The sequence below is a fragment of the Ziziphus jujuba genome, chromosome 12 (genome assembly GCF_031755915.1).
Source record: "Ziziphus jujuba cultivar Dongzao chromosome 12, ASM3175591v1".
NCBI lineage: Eukaryota > Viridiplantae > Streptophyta > Magnoliopsida > Rosales > Rhamnaceae > Ziziphus > Ziziphus jujuba.
This window is the reverse complement of record NC_083390.1, coordinates 18,504,150-18,520,458: the sequence shown is the minus strand read 5'-3', so window position 1 is coordinate 18,520,458 and position 16,309 is coordinate 18,504,150. Positions and strand designations below refer to the sequence as shown.

At 33.1% G+C, this 16,309-nt stretch overlaps 3 protein-coding genes across 4 annotated transcripts; 1 reads left to right on the top strand and 2 right to left on the bottom strand.

Moving 5' to 3' along the window:
• The first annotated feature begins 88 nt into the window (after window positions 1-88).
• On the top strand, window positions 89-4,857 carry LOC107434438 (cyclin-SDS). The gene is made up of 7 exons (XM_016045906.4): window positions 89-1,335; window positions 1,432-1,599; window positions 2,546-2,712; window positions 3,247-3,375; window positions 3,561-3,741; window positions 4,051-4,095; window positions 4,295-4,857. The coding sequence occupies exons 1-7, from the start codon at window positions 235-237 to the stop codon at window positions 4,322-4,324; spliced, it is 1,821 nt and encodes a 606-aa protein (XP_015901392.3). The 5' UTR covers window positions 89-234; the 3' UTR covers window positions 4,325-4,857.
• Window positions 4,858-5,473: 616 nt separating this feature from the next.
• Window positions 5,474-9,684, bottom strand: LOC107434445 (binding partner of ACD11 1). 2 transcript variants are annotated; one of them, XM_048462113.2, is made up of 6 exons: window positions 9,481-9,681; window positions 7,994-8,077; window positions 7,451-7,554; window positions 7,299-7,374; window positions 6,904-6,987; window positions 5,474-6,328 (listed from the first exon to the last, which is right to left on the bottom strand). In XM_048462113.2, exons 1-6 carry the CDS (start codon window positions 9,484-9,486, stop codon window positions 5,759-5,761), a joined length of 924 nt encoding a protein of 307 aa, XP_048318070.2. In that variant the 5' UTR covers window positions 9,487-9,681; the 3' UTR covers window positions 5,474-5,758. The 2 variants fall into 2 exon arrangements, with proteins under 2 accessions (XP_048318070.2, XP_015901402.3); XM_016045916.4 differs by lacking the exon at window positions 7,451-7,554 and having other exon boundaries at window positions 9,481-9,684.
• A 4,351-nt stretch (window positions 9,685-14,035) lies between these two features.
• Window positions 14,036-16,245, bottom strand: LOC107434439 (protein RGF1 INDUCIBLE TRANSCRIPTION FACTOR 1). The gene is made up of 4 exons (XM_048462776.2): window positions 16,058-16,245; window positions 15,340-15,606; window positions 14,700-14,858; window positions 14,036-14,569 (listed from the first exon to the last, which is right to left on the bottom strand). Exons 1-4 carry the CDS (start codon window positions 16,058-16,060, stop codon window positions 14,321-14,323), a joined length of 678 nt encoding a protein of 225 aa, XP_048318733.1. The 5' UTR covers window positions 16,061-16,245; the 3' UTR covers window positions 14,036-14,320.
• Window positions 16,246-16,309: the final 64 nt, after the last annotated feature.

The window sequence follows — 16,309 nt, the reverse complement described above, 5'->3', positions numbered from 1 at the left end:
TGGGTAAGGAAGAGACGGTGACGTGGGTCCACACCATGCCATATTTAAACCCGCTTCAAAAAGCTTCCCACGCAGCCCTCAACTTCCATAACCGCTTGCTTCTTCAACTCGGACTCGGAACTCACTCAAATCTCTACTACCATTTCCTCTCTCTGTGTTCAAAAAACAGCAAAGCCTTCTAACTCTCCAAAAAAAAATCAATTTCGCATTCAATATTTTTTTTGCTTCGTGGAAATGAAACTCAAATCGAGCAGAGCGAAGCAAAAGCAGCAGAGAACGATGCCTAATTTGAAGAAGAAGCTTCGGTCAAAGCTTCCTCGCCGGAGACGAACTCAGATCTCTCCGATTCTGCGTTTGTATTCGATTTTCAATTCTCGTGTTAACAATTCTGGTTTCTCTGCCTTTTCTGTGGATTCTAGCTCTTGCTCTTACTTCGGCGCTGAAGTTTCTTGCAACTCGAATATGGTTTCGGTTGAATCGGAGTATAAGGCGAAGCCTAATTTGAAGAAGATCCGGATCGGAGAAATCGATTCTGGAACTGTGTTTTATACGAGATCGTATTGTAGAAGAAAGAAGGACTTCGAAGAGGATTGTGGAGGTGGAAAACCGGAGGTCTCTGAATCGTCTTGCGTGGAATCGAACTCTGGTGCTGATGCTGGATTTTCCAGAGACAAACGGTTGAAGTTGAAGATTGGAACAGGATGTGAGATTGTGAAGGAAATTAGAGGCAATGAAGGTTCAGAAATGGTTACTACTTCGGAGATTTCCTGCGTTGAACAAATCTCCGATGCCCGAAATATCAACGGCTCGTTATATTCTAAGAAAAACGAGGCGGTTTCGCATAATCCTGCAGTGAAATCTTGCTTTGAAGCTAAATTAGGAGAAAAAACGACCAAACACAGCGAAAACAGCGCATCTGGATTTGAATACTGTGAAATTTCAAAAAATAACGTGGATAAGAATTTAACGGTTTCGAATTCAGAATCGACCATAGAACAGAAGCCAGAGAGCTTCGGATTCGACTCCGAACTTGCTTGTACGGAGCAGTTCTCATACGAAGACGAATACGTCTACTCATCCAGTCACGGAACGGAATATTCTGAGTTCCAATCGGAGATTTTCCTGGAAAATTCGGACCTATATTTTTCTGAATACACTCCGTCCCTTTTCTTAGATTCTCAAAGCGAATTCTCCGAGAAATCCATTGGAGATTCAACTTCCTCACCCACTTTCGCCTTGCTCCTTCAGTACAGAGAAGAATTTTCCAGATCAACTTATGCTCTAGATTTTGAAGTCGGTTCAAGCATTGAAGAGGAGCCTAAATGTCAATCCCCGGTGAGATTTTCTCGAATTACAAATTTTAGTTTTCTCTTTTATTTGGTTTAATTTTTCTGAATGCTCTGGTTTCGGTTCTATGAATTTGTTTCAAAGTTTGTGAGATTCGAAGATGAGGACGACGAAGGAAGCTACCAGATGCTAAGGAAGAGAGAGAGGGCGAAGGTATATCTGCACGACTATACCGACGAGTACTGCTCCAAGACGGAGTACGGCAGCCTCGTCCTCCAACAGCGATCGTATATGATCCATTGGATCGTCGAGGTGAGTCTTTTTTGTATTCAACGTTTCGAAACTTTAAAATTTTCGCCGTAGTTTTAGAACACGAAACGCTGGGTTATAACTATTTGTTGGAAGTGCTCTGAGAGAGTTCGGAGCATGTTGTATGGGGAAGTAATGTAAAGTTTTAGTTAGAGGAGCAAATTTTTTCTGCGTTGACGTTTTTCCGCGAGCGCTATATCTGTCCACTAAGTTAGCGCCACGTCACTAAGATGATGATATCGGGCCCCACAGGACGTGTGCATCATTCACGTAACTATTCTCGTCGACACTCTCAGTGTTCTCCATAACTAGATTCGTTTTCCTCCTATTGGCCAAGCATGAATTCTTTGCATCCTTGGACATTATGGTTCACGGAGTTTCTATACAACTGTACACGTAGGCTGCCTGCTTAAATTTGAGTCAACCTGCTTTCCCTTTTCACACATCAATACCAAATAGTATATATCTCTTGGTGCCTCTTAACTTCTCAATTAGTATTTTCCTTCGAACTGAATAAGATGCACACAGTGCACCATGGTATCCAATCCGTTAAGCTTGTTGGACAAGTTTCAGCGTGTCTGATTTGCTGTGTATCCAAATATTTTAAAGGTGTAAAACAATTCCAAAGCAAATCTCAACATCTTTAATAAAATCTGAAAATGAATTTATAATTCTGTTTGTCAAAAGAAAAAAGAAGTATTATTGTAAGTCTTAGTCAAATTGTTAAAAAAAATAGACCCAATAATTCTCAAGTGTAATATAAATACATATATTTATTTATATTGATTGTTCTATAACTTAATTCTATGTGTGCAAGGGAAAATTCTTACTAGAATGTATAGTCTACAAATTTAGAAGAAGAATAGAGCATTATTTTTCTATGTGATTGCTTATGTATTAAAATCGCTAGTTAAATAATGTGGACAATTTAAATTCTTTAAACAAGCAGCACAGTACTGAAACGCAGCTTCATCAAGAGACGATGTTCCTAGGAGTTAGCCTCTTCGATCGATTTCTAAGCAAAGGATTCTTCAAAAGCAAGAGGATCCTTCAAATAGTTGGTATAGCTTGTATTACACTTGCCACCAGGATTGAAGAAAATCAGCCCTTTAACAGGTACCTATCCTTAAATTTCTTCCTTCTCTCTCATTTATTATTTATTTTTCAGAAACCATTGGGTAGACCAAGAAATATTCATATGAAAAAAAGATACCGATTTATATTCCAACACATCGTTGCCATATCGTACTTGGTCTTTATACATGCATGCTTTTCATCATTCTAAGTAAAATGTGAAACTCTATAGCCAAGTGACAAATCAAAATCCAATTAAGCAGTTCCGCCACTCCTGAAAATGTTATCTGTACTCCCCCATGTGAACTTGAGACTTGTCAAAACAAGAAGGATAAAGAACAAAAGCTAGTCTTTCCTGCTTTGTTTTCTCTGGAACCAGTCACATTTTGTGACTAATTAATCTTTCTTTGATCATGGTGGCCAATCCAAGCACGAATTTTGATCATGACAACAGACTACAGCCCCCATTCACTTGGATGGTGAACCTAGCTGATAAATTATATAAATACGCTTGCCTGTATTGATGAGAGGTATACTAACAGCAAGCCAACTTCCTCATGCATATGAATATTTCAGCGTCTGGAAAAAGAAATTCTCCGTTGGGAGCAATGAGTACAGTAGATGCGAAGTGGTGGCCATGGAATGGCTTGTTCAAGAGGTTCTCAACTTTCAATGTTTCCTGCCCACAATCTACAATTTCTTATGGTACACCACCCTAGTTCCCCACCTTTCCCCGGTCACATTCCTCGGAAAAAATGCATTTTCATTCTCTTATTGGGCAGGGAAGACAGCCTGCTCTCTTTGTCCATATGATCATTTTAAAAGAAAGTTTCCTGCCTTAGTGTATTCTTTTGTCTACTAATAAAGAAGGGTATTGGAAAATGTTATAGGTTCTATCTGAAAGCTGCCAGAGCTGATGGGGAGTTAGAGAAGAGGACCAAGTACTTGGCAATGTTGCAGCTGTTTGACCATGTGCAACTGTCTTTCTGGCCCTCAACAGTTGCGGCTGCGCTGGTCATCCTGGCTTCTTTAGAAAGCGATTACTTCGCAACTCGCCAACGTGTCATAGAGGTAATGCCACTAAAGGAGTAGCGTCGTTGACTAAACTGATTCATATGAATGAATATGTATAAAGCATTTAACTAAAAACTTGCTTCCTTCTGTTTTACTTAAAAATTCTTTCTACACTTTTTGCATCATATCCAATTTGTGTCGTTGGTGATGTACTTTTATTTATTTATTTTTTTTTTCACTTATTGATTTTCTTTTGAATTCCATTAAGTTTGCAAGAAAATAAATTACTACTGTGATTGTATGGGCCAATTATTCTCATAGAATATGCATGTGGATTCCCATCAACTTAATATTGTGAATTTGCAGACTCATATCAGAACAGGAGGTGAAGATTTACATGAATGCATAGAGGTATGTATACTTAAGAACAATATGATTCCATCATTAACATCATGCCCTTTCTCCTATATAAAGTTACACAGATTTTAGTTTGGAAGTCGAATATTATACCTATCAAATAGAGCATTACTTCTTTTAAAGTTTTAATATTCACATTAGTACTCTTCAAATTTACTTTAAGAAACAACTAATGGTGTGTTATATTTGGCAGAGCCTGGAGTGGTTGTTGAGGTATATATGATAGCTTGTATCAGCAGGGAAAGGAACATGACCATCAATTACTAATCTGTTGAGCTGTATTCACAAATATCTGAAGAAATGGGCAAAAAGCTATATACGATCGGATCAAGGTGACCTTCTTAAATCTGATCAATAAGTAACACTTCTTTTAATAACCTACCCGATGCCTAACGATTAAATCATCTCCAATTCATACATTCAAATCTAGCAGGAAAGAAAAGTTTTTGTTCTGTTCTGCTTTGTATTTCTTATTGTTTAGTGGAGATATCTTAGCTCTCCTGGCGTATTCATAGTATATATCTTGTAGTAATTGCTGTGGTTTACATTGGGATATGATGCTTTGGAATGTTTACATTCTAAAACCTTTAACATGCTGCCCACCGAAAATCCAAGGGGTTTCTCAGTACAAACAACAAATTCAGTATCCAATTTTTGTGTGTTTGATCTGAAAATAGAGGACCACATTTCCTCTTAACTTTTGAGTGTTCTTGTGATTAGGCATTAGAAGTGTATACTATTGTGCATCTATTTTGAGTTGATAGTTTTGAAAGGCTAAAATGCAGGTGTTCCCAAAATATTTCTGCAACACCATGCTTGAAGAAACTTCCTAACTTCATTTCTCATTAAAACTCAGATTATTGCTAGGGGGCAAATCAAACTTCGGGAGACACCAATCTTTGTCTCTTTGGAATGCTTCTAATATCTCAAAAATGTTTTTAAGCACTTTTCTTTTACAACTAATTAAAAATGTCAAAATATGTTTTCATTTGTGTTTCCTTAGAAAAATACTTTTTTTTCAGAGAAAAGGAACAAAAAAAAAAAAGAACAAAAACACAGACACACACATCCACACAAAACACTGGTTAATAACTTTTAAAATAGATTTCATGAAACTACTGCAAACCTAAATTCCTTGCCAGAGAGTGAACGTCAAAAACTTCGTTATATCTTTGAATGAACCATCAACAATCAAAACATCAGCATCGGCTCCCAGCTCCTTACCCCCTTTTTCTTCTTTGACAAAAAGGAGAAAATGTATTTGCTTTTGCTAACCTAGTTGTGTTTACAGTTTAGTATTAATTTAGCAGCACGGACAGAAAATTATACAGAACTAAATGAAACATTAGAAATGGAGCAATGCCAACTTAAATTCAAAGTAAAAAAATGCAAACTATAATCACATTTAAAAATCAGCTATTTTCAGAAGGTAGCAAATTGCTACCAAGATTTGAGTTATAGAGATATACAAAAAAACCAAAGTAAATGCCATACAAATATGGATGCCATTAGAATAACAAACATGACGTAAGGATTTATAGCATTCTATGGAATACAGACTCCTTGTATGTCATAAAGAATTCTTGTATCAACAATTGTCACACAGCAATCTATAAAGTAATTCCGATGTGGTGAGTAAACAAAAAATCCGAAGCACTCAAATAATTCCGAGTTTGTTGTCATCGGTTGAATTGACTGGAACAACCGGAGGTTCATCCAGATGGGTATGTGCAAAGTCAGTAATGATCCCAGTCCTTTCTTTGTAAACGATCTCCTTTTTCTCTTCCTCAGCCTTCTCAACCTTTTCCTTGGTCATCATGCTTACATCTCCAGCTGCCTTTGCAACTGCACCAAATGCACTTGAAACCCAAGAAGCTCCAGTTAATACATAATGATTGCTCAAAATAGCTGATCCTGCACTGCTTGCCTTCTGCTCGGCAATTGAAAATGCTGATTTCGTCTTTTCTGATACCTTGTACCTTTCATCCATCTCTCTCACCTTTTCATTCACCACAGCTGTTCCAATACTTAGCTTGTCACTCAACCCTATCTTACGGTCAATGGAAGCAACTGTAGCAGAGGCATTTGATGTCAATTGATGCCGCTCATAGAACGATTTTGCCTTACTGATGGCGTCCTTTCCCAAAATGAAACCCTTGGCAAGCATGGTGCTAACAACATTTTCAGCTTTCTTAACAGCAGGATTAGTATCAGCTACCTTTTTCTCCTTCAAAATTTAATAACACATATATCAAGCCAAAAATAATTTGTAAGACTAATTAAAGAAGAAATAGAGCTAGACACAAGAATGCATGCTTTATATTATTTTGCATCAATATTACGAATACCAAAAGTTCGATAAAAATCTCCTTTTCAATTGTTTGGATCTATAAAAAACAACACAGGCTCATTGTAAATAAAGCATCACTTGCCCCACATTTTTACTTTTGTATAATATCATCTAGTTATTAATAACAAATATCTACTATTTATTAATTAGTTTCAGCTGGAGCTGCTGAAGACTAGGGGAATACCGAAAGAGTAAAACAAAAAAAAATACATAGCAATTCTATAAGAAAATCAGATCTCTATCAAGTAGGTTTAAAGCTCACCAAAATACAGTAAACCTGGTATTCCTAAAAAGTGACCTCCACATAAAGATTAGATTTTGATTAATTCAAGTAACAATGCTTATTCTTGGCTATTGAACAGCATACATTCATACAAAGTTTTTATACTAGAATTAATGGCTATCTTCATGATGCACAGGAGCTATAATTCTATACAAGGTACAGGATTTACCGGGCTTGATGGAAGGGCTTCAGGTGGCAGCACGTAGTCTTCAACAGGTGTAATGGTGACACAAAGATCAACTATGGTGGCTCCCTGAATCCAAAAATAAGGAAGTTAATAACTAAAAAGTAACTTTTAGTGTAGAACTTTGTAATGGCTTAAAGAGGATGTGACATCCAATTTTGCCTTGAGATGTGGCCTTGAGTGCCAATATTAATTTTAACCATTGGATCTGCTAATATTATTTTCATTATATATTCATGTTTATTTTGCTAGAAGTCATTAAGTATTTTATGATATAGAAACTTAACGCTCAATGCAAATATATTTTGATAAATTCCTCCGCATAATTGATTTTTAGAACATTATAAGTTTCGTGTTGGAAATTCTGTTAAAAAGCATACCGACAGAAGCAATGCTGTATCGGCTCCCTGTGAATCCTTGAAAGTGACATAGGCAAGCTGGGTTGTTTCAGATTCTCTGCAAAATCAAATAGCAGTTTCTTCAGAACAACTTTCCTAATAACAGGGTTACAATTTAATTCAAATAGACTAACCTTTGCATTTCAACATATTGAATATCACCAGAGAATGAAAAAAATTCTTTGATATCCCTCTGACTAGCACCTAGAGAAATGTTGCTAACCTTAACGGTTTTTATCTGTAAGGAGTAAAAAATTGAATTAAATTTACCATAAAGGATGCAATAAGTTCTGAATCAAGGGCCTTGTGCACATGCGGATCGGCCCCCCTCACCACTCCCCTCCCCTCCCCCCCCAGAATTTGTCAGAACACCAACAAGGTTTACTGACAGAAATCTACCAACTAGTGATCAAGAAAACATAAATGTATCGTGTTTGTAACAACCTTAATTGAAACATAAAAACCCAAATTACTATTGAAAGAAATAATTTCTATAATTCCTAAAGTTGTCTGATATTTACGACAATTTTGATGCGTATATAAAAAATCTTATAAGAGCTTTTTTTATGGGAATGTTGAGAAAAAAGCATGCCACCTACAATACCTACAGGCCATGCATGAAACTCTATTGTTTTTAGTACCAAAAAATGCTTACTAATTTAAAGGTTTGTCCTCACATCTGAAACATTGATTGTCCAGTTTGGTGTGGCAGCTGGCTTGGATAATGCTCCAATCCCTTGATCTGTATGGTCCACCATGGCCTGCACTTCAGACTCTCAATAAGGTCTCTAATTGTATATAGCAACTTAACTAGAATACATCATATACTGATTTGACACAGTAAATAATAGATTAAAACAAAACAAAATAACAAATCTGTTTTTAAATGGAAAGGGCACGATTTTGACCAAAAAAGACAATAGGATAAGATAAGATCAAAGCAGTGGCAAAGCCAGTATATGTCTGCCTATCATAGCTAAATTCCTCCTACGTAATACAAACTAATCAATCTCCATATGGGCTTTTATAAAGAAGACTACATGCATATTTGTCATATGGGAGCTCCTGCTGTCAAGCTCACAAGTCACAAGTATTTCAGCTTTTATGTATTGGCTTATCGATACCATTATGATTCGACATATTTCTACCTTCAGGTAGAATGTGATTTATGGATAGTCACGGTTGCCAACAAAACAAGGTTCATGAGAAAGTTATCATTCAGTAAAGCAGTTTAGTGAACAGTAAGTGTGTAGGCTGCTTGGTAAGGGAGCGAATTTGTTCAAAATCTTAGCTGTTCTTTCTATTATTCTCAATGTTTTCCTTTTTTAACTTTTTAGTCTAGAACAGCAGAAAATCAGTAGCCCTTGCATTAAACCAGTAAAAATAAACAGATACTGGAATAAGATTGGCATAAAAAACTTAAAAAAAAAAAAAAAAAAAAAAAAAAAAAGAAGAAGAAGAGAAAAGGCAGTATAAACTGGCACTTATATTCCTAGTCCTAGAGGGAGGGCAAGGATATCAGTATTATAGTTATAAGGGCTGTAACTGAAATTGTCTTTTTGTTAAACCTAGCTCTTATCCAAAAACAACAAAACATTGCATCAACATAAACACAAGAGTTCAAAAAAGAAACAATAAAAAGTTTGTTAAGCTTAATTGAAGCAATTGCTCAACGGTAAGTTTTTTGGTTGTTAAGCTCAACGTTAAGCTTGTTAGGTCGGCATAATTTTGTCAAATGGGTTTAAGAAAATTAAAGAGAAAATAGCAACTATCATACTGAAACAAGCTGAAAGCATGGAATAGCTCACATTTTTTTTTTGGGGAACCAATGCAAGAGAATACTTAGCTCACATTTTTTAAGGGTTTAAAGTACCAAGAAAACAGAACATAGTGAGGTCCTTTTTCAGGGTTCAATATGATAACGGTTCCCAACTTCAGAAAATTTTCTCCTTTTTCATTTTTTTTTTTTCCCCACAGTACATTTTCCCAGAAACAAAACAGAGTACAAAACAAGAACATTGTCTAAAACACTAGAAATCAACGAATATAAATCCACGCAGAAAAATGGGAATCAACCAAAACCAATGGATCTAAGCCATACATAGATTGACAAGATCAAAAATAATAAAAAATAATAAAAAATAAAAAAATAAAAAAAACTTACCGACATTGTGCTAGATTTTCCACAGAATCAAAGGCAATGCAGGAACGTGAAGACACAGAAAGAGAATGAGAAGGAAAGTATGGAAATGGGTTTAGGCTTAGAAGAAGGAACGAAAGTCGAAATAGAGAAAAAGAAGTGAGATCTGTGAATTTTGTTTGTAAGGAAGAAAATACACGTCGTCGGGAAAGCGATAGTATTTGTATATTTTTTATTATTATTTATATACTTATTTTTATTATTTTTAGTGGCGGTTTATTTGGTTCCTTTAATTTCTCAGCGGGAAGTTCGCGGGTTGAGTGTCTCTTTCGGGTCGGTTTCAGCTCCTTTTCTATATAATATACATTTTCAAATTTTCTCTCTCTTCCTTTTTTTTTATTTTTTTATTTTTTTTAAGAGAAAAGTCTTCAATTGTTTGGTAAAAACTTCTAAGAGAAGAATTGAGAATTGTTAGAATTTAAAATTATAATGTAATTAATAACATGTGGATTTTTTCTTAGACTGAAATCAATGAGTAAAGAAAAATTTTCGACCAAAAAAAAAAAACATTGAGAAAAATTGCCGTAATCATTAATTGCTTTAATTAATTTTTCAAAAACAGAGAAAATAATCCTATTACCATCTAAGAACTTGTCTTCTTCTTTTTTTGATGGAATTAAATTTGTTTTGACATTTTATCAAGCTTCTTAAATAAAAATAAGATTATTTTGAGAAAGAGTAACAGTCATATACTTTCTTCAAAACGAAGTAACGAGTTCATAAATAGTGTTTAAAATTATTGCAATAAATAAATAAATAAATAGTGTTTCAAATTTATCTTTATCGATTAATCGTTCAACATAATATATATATATATATATATATAGCTTTATGAATTTAGGCTATCCTAGAATAAAATCACGCCGCATTCTTTGGTTTTTCATTAATTCTTTGACTCTACAATCAAGAAAAAATATTTTAATTTATATATTGACAACATGAATTCTAAAAATTGTATTATGTTTAATTAAATATAAAGCATATTTTAAACTTATTATTTGTCTTTATTAATAATAATTATCCACGATTACTCTTATATATTGATTTTTAATTCTATAAAATATAATATAATAAAAATAAATCTATTTGAATTTTATTTATAATGGTCGTTAAAACGGTGATAAATAATATTTTTATTTTTTTTAACTTGCTCCATATGTTTGAAAAAAGTTTGAAAACTTGCTCAGTACAATTATAAAAACAATAATCTAAAAGATTTCAAAATTATACTTTTCATTATAAGGAAACAATGGATTTTTCCATTATATTAGAGCATAGATATGATTATTTAGAGCTTAATTTGGTTATTCTCATGAACTAGACTTCTTTATCCAATCTCAAAATATCGTACAGATATTACATGTAGAAATAATTCATGTATATCAATTAGTTTATGGCTGATTTACTAGACTTTATTTTTAAAATTTATTCAATTATTTATTTTAGGAATTCAGTAGGAACAATTCAGGTTCAAATGATGACAGCATTTATCTCCTTCTTGTCAACTATTTGTTTCGTTGAATATAATTAATCAAACAACTTGCATTGTCCTTTACAATAAGTGAATAAGGAATAGTAGTTTTACGGATCCTCCAAAAAGTGAAAAAAAGAGAACAAATAAAGCAATAGCACAGATCACCTTTTTCTTTTTCTTTTTTTCTTTTTTTTTTCTTTTGTTTTTTTCTATTTTTAATTAAATTCTTTTCTATTTTTTCAACCATGACGGATTTGAATTTCTTCAATGTTTGACTTTTTACTTTTGAATGTGTGAAAGCATAAGTATCCTTCTAAAATGGAACTCGTGGGATAACACTCCAGGCAAGTCAAATTTACGAAGTCCAAGAAAAATATATGAGGTGGTGAAAATATTTTGCTCCTTGATATATTTATATTTTTTGACTTATATTGTACGATATCCATTCATCTCGTAGGATACAGTTCATCTTTTATTGAGGAAGAGATACAAACAATAATCTTTAATTTTTTTGAGTTTGTCCTTTATCCAAGCTTGCTTAGGTGAGTTACGTATAAATCTAACCAACACAAATATAAACATAAGATCGTTTTATAGTACGGATGTCCATATACATTCAAAAAAAAAAATTTAAAAATTATTACCGATGCTATTATATAAAATTATTTAAAATTTTATCAAAAACCACATCACACGTATATTAAATTTAAAAATTATTACCGATGCTATTATATAAAATTATTTAAAATTTTATCAAAAACCACATCACACGTATATGTAATATTTATATATGCATATAATAATTATTTAAATAAAATCGTATATATATCATATTCAAACTCTTTATATATTATACTAGCACTTCCAAAATTGTTTAAAAATACTAACACTTTGAGATACCATTAATATTCACTCTGCTCATTTATAGAATCACATATAGAATCACATATGAACATAGTATAAGGATTTCTAATATAATAAAATATTTATCAAAACTCTAACAATTAAACCAAAAATGTTAGTGTGGTTTTTTCAATAACAATTCTATTTTGAAAATGTCCGTACAATTATGGATATCCAAATCATAAAATTTTCCTATATATTAGATATTAGCTGTCCAAAAATTTTAAAAATAAATTAAAAAAAAAAAACATTATCATAGCCAAAAAAAAAAAAAAAAAAATCTTCTGTTTCAGTGCTGAAACAGCCCCGGCCAATGGACGCTGGTTCGAGTCTTTGGGAGGAAGGGTGGGGAAGGCCCGAAGGGGAGGCCTGGGGGCATAGCAAAAAAAACAAAAACAAAAAAAAAAGCTTCTGTTTCACTGCTGAATGTTGTCACCTTTAATAATTGTAGTATTGGGAGTCACAACCAAGGCAATGTAGCCATTAAAATAAAAGTGAAGTTCACTGTGTCTTTCTTTTTTTATTGATCTTTTATTTTTCCTAATTTATTAATTTTCTCATAGCCAAATGTGAAAACAAACAGTATAAGATCCATTCAGTCACAGAATGGAGCAAAAAGTAGGTTTCTCTGCATTTATATGGGGTCCATATGGATTTTCACATCTATCATTGATTGAATTGTATAAAGACCTAAAACTTACTATTATTATTATTTTTGCATCCCAACCATACGTCTCCTATGAAGTTAACAAAACCATGTTGATAGCCATTGAAACTGCATGCTATGTAAAATGGACCAACACATGCCATCCCATGACAGAGAAAATTTCCAATATTAAGGAGTATCATAAATTTCCAATATTTAGGAGTATCATGCTTTCCATCGGTGAGAGATAACGAAGCCAATTGACCCATCACATCCGCAGAAATGAAAGTTGCAATTCTGAGTTTTGATAATATTTCATTATTTTATTGAATGATCCTATGCTGTTATATCGTATGGCAAAGAATTGTCGGTCTAAGATCCATAATACACCATTAAGAGATCTCTTTTTTCTTTCCTAAAAAAAAATAAAAAAACCCTAATATCACACTTTCCATTCACAATCGCACCTAGAATTTTATACATTAAAATTGTGTGTTTGATACATTAAAATTATGTGTTTGCGAGTGGCATGCCATGTAATATGGACCAACATGCCATCCCATGACGGAAAAATCTTCAATTTTTTTTGTTTTTATTGGCTAAATTCAATGTTTATATTTAGGAGTCTCATACTTTCCATTCACTAATACATATAGATTCTTTATAGAAAAACTATATGCTAATGAAGGAAAGTGTCATATTCCAAAAATATAATTTTTTTTTCCCCATGTGGCAGCTGGGTCGGAATAGACAAGATAACGGTCAAATGGCTTATTTACCAATGAAAGACAGAGCATGAGATAATGCAGTTTTTTTAGGCCTCTTTCTTTAAGCAGTGAAAAAACTTACAAATTTTTTTTTTTTTTTCTTTTCCTTTTTTCTTTCACAATAACAAGCAGCCGCATATCTTTGATCTGACTGTGGAAGCATGGCAAGCAAAATATGGAGGAAGAAAAGTGAAAATGGCAATCCATGTGCAATATGCTTACAACTAAGCCCCTTGACCTTGTGTTCACATCATCCGCCGGATTCACGCAAATCCTATTCACTCTCACAGATCAAAACCTTTTGGGTTCCCTTTTTGTCTGCCATACATATACAAAGAAAAAAGGAAAAAAAAAAAAAAAAAACATTTTTGCCATAATGTTAGGGAAGGAGGGCCCCAACTAAACACCTACCAAAGACCATATAAATAACAATGAGACCCATCACTAATCCGACAAAGATTGAGACAAAGCCTCTCAATTTATGCCTGCCCAACAAATAAATATATATATATATATATTTATACTATTTGAGACCACCTTGAGAAACATTCCCCATCAAAGATCATTAAACAATTCAAAGAAAATTAAGTACCATTTGAGAGTATGTCATACTAAGTAGACAAATTTTTTTTCTGAAGATTATTTTATGCTATTTTATTTGAGGAATATCCATTTCAACCATAGGAGATACAAAAATTCCACCGAAAGAAAATTCAAAAAAGAAAAAGGTAAAAAAAAGAAATTGTATTGATATTCATCAAAACCCTCAAAGATAATACAAAGCTTTCTTTTGCTGTACAAACCCACAAAGAAACTCTCACACCAGACAATTTGGGGTTCTCTAGCTCTCAACTAACCCAACTAAAATCCCATCATAGGGTCTACTTGGGAGTGACTTTCTTCAATATTTTTAACATTGTAATAACATGTGGTTTTATTTTTAATATAGAACAAAAATGTGCAAAGACAATAAAATATGAAGAAAAGTAACATTAATCTTTGTAATTTAGAGCATTAACAGAATGGAGCTCTGAGAGGGATTCCTTTCCTCTTATGCGATAGTTTCCTTGGCTTCAAGGCTGCTCTTTCCCAAGCATGAACCTCCTCGACAGACTCAGACAACGACAGAGATGACTCCATTTCACTGGTTTCTGTTTCTGAATTATAGCTTTCTTTCAAAGAAAGGTCTCCATATTGTGGGATTGGTACAGTGAAGATCTTGTGATGACTTTGTTCTAGAGGCTGCATTGAAACTACTGAGACCTGAATTTGTGAACCACTCAAAATGTTAGTTATCTTTTTAACTTAAGAAGGGTGAAAAAAAAAAAAAAAAAAAAAAAAAAACAGAATGTGAATAAATAATTAGAAATGGAGTTGGATGTTCATTAATTACCTTACATGCTATGGAGCAGAAACAATTTGGATGGTCTTGAATGTATCTCCCACAAGCTTCACAGGAAGCAGCGCATTTGGACTTAGTTGATGGCTTGGTATCTTTGGATCGAGGTCGAGGATTTAGGTGCACAGCTTTTTCGCCATTGATTTTGTATGTCTGGAAAATATCAAGCAAATATAGTTTCCAATTAGTGAATTAAAGAAGAAAGCCAAAACTGATGAAATGAAATGAGTTATGCCATTAATTAAACACCTGGTCCTCAGCTCAAAAGGAAATTAATAAACCATGATTATCAACAACATCAACAATAAAATTCTTAATTGAACTGTATACAATTTATGTAAGCATATTGGAGACCAATTCTGGGATTAAAAACAACAAGAAATTGAACAATACAATTTGATGCCGTGATCAGAAAACTTTTGTGGAGTGAAACCAAAATCCATGATTGCAAACAAACATATAAATACAAGTTTGGAAACAATCAAGGTGGAGTTGGTATCAAAATTGTATCAAAAGAAGTTCAATAATGCACAAGTCACATCAAATTGGTAAACTAAAAAATAAATAAATAAAGAAATTAAAAAAAAAAAGAAAAAAAAAAAGCTCCATTATTGAAGATAGAGAATAGAGTAACCTGAATTTTTGAACAGTCCAGATGCTTCTGTATTTCCTGAAGTCTAACAACATCATGATAGACATATTTAAAGATCTGGAGCCGGCGATGAACACAATGAGCTGTGATACAGTGCTTACAGAATTCAACATTACAGTCTATGCAAAACAGATTCTTCTCATTTTTGCCAAATTCTTGATGATGATAACAAGAACTAAAGAATTCTTGATGCAGAAGAGTATTAAGCCAATCTGTATTGTTTTTCTTTATATAAAACTTGCATCCTACCTGCAGAAATTTAACCCATAAAATCAAACCCACTTGGTTAAAAGCAATATGAACCTAAATTTAGAGGAAAAATTAATAATACCCAACAACAAAACTGCATGAAAATTTTGATTAATTAGAAGTTGAAACACTAATTAACTCCAAAACTAAAACACATAAATTGGATTTCAGTTACACATTTTACAGAGAAAATAGAAAGTTTATCAACAACCAAAAAGATGAAAATTCATAAAAGAAGTATAAGATATGGTCTTCAAAGACTATGAATTCATTATTTTCGGAAGAATTACATACAAACCCAGAAATTGAAACTGTATAATTATCTAAGCCCAAAAATTGAAAATTCATAAAGAAGTATATAATTTGGTATTCAAAAACTATAAATTCATTGGTTTCATAAGAATTGAATACAAGCCCACTAATAATTAGAGAGAAGTAATCAAATACTTACCATTTCTTTTTGCTTTCAAATACAATTCACAACTATTGCTCTGCAGAGTTCATAAAACTGAAAAAACAGCAGAGAACTTGCAAAAGGGTTAAGGAAAGGAGGAATAAAAACAAAAAAACCATAAAAAAAAAGGGTTTGGAAAGATGGAGATAGTGAATGTTTATAGGGGGAAAAAAAAAAATATATATATATATATATATATATGGAATAAAAGTAAAAATGGAAACAGAAATCTTTGTCAAAAGCTGGTAC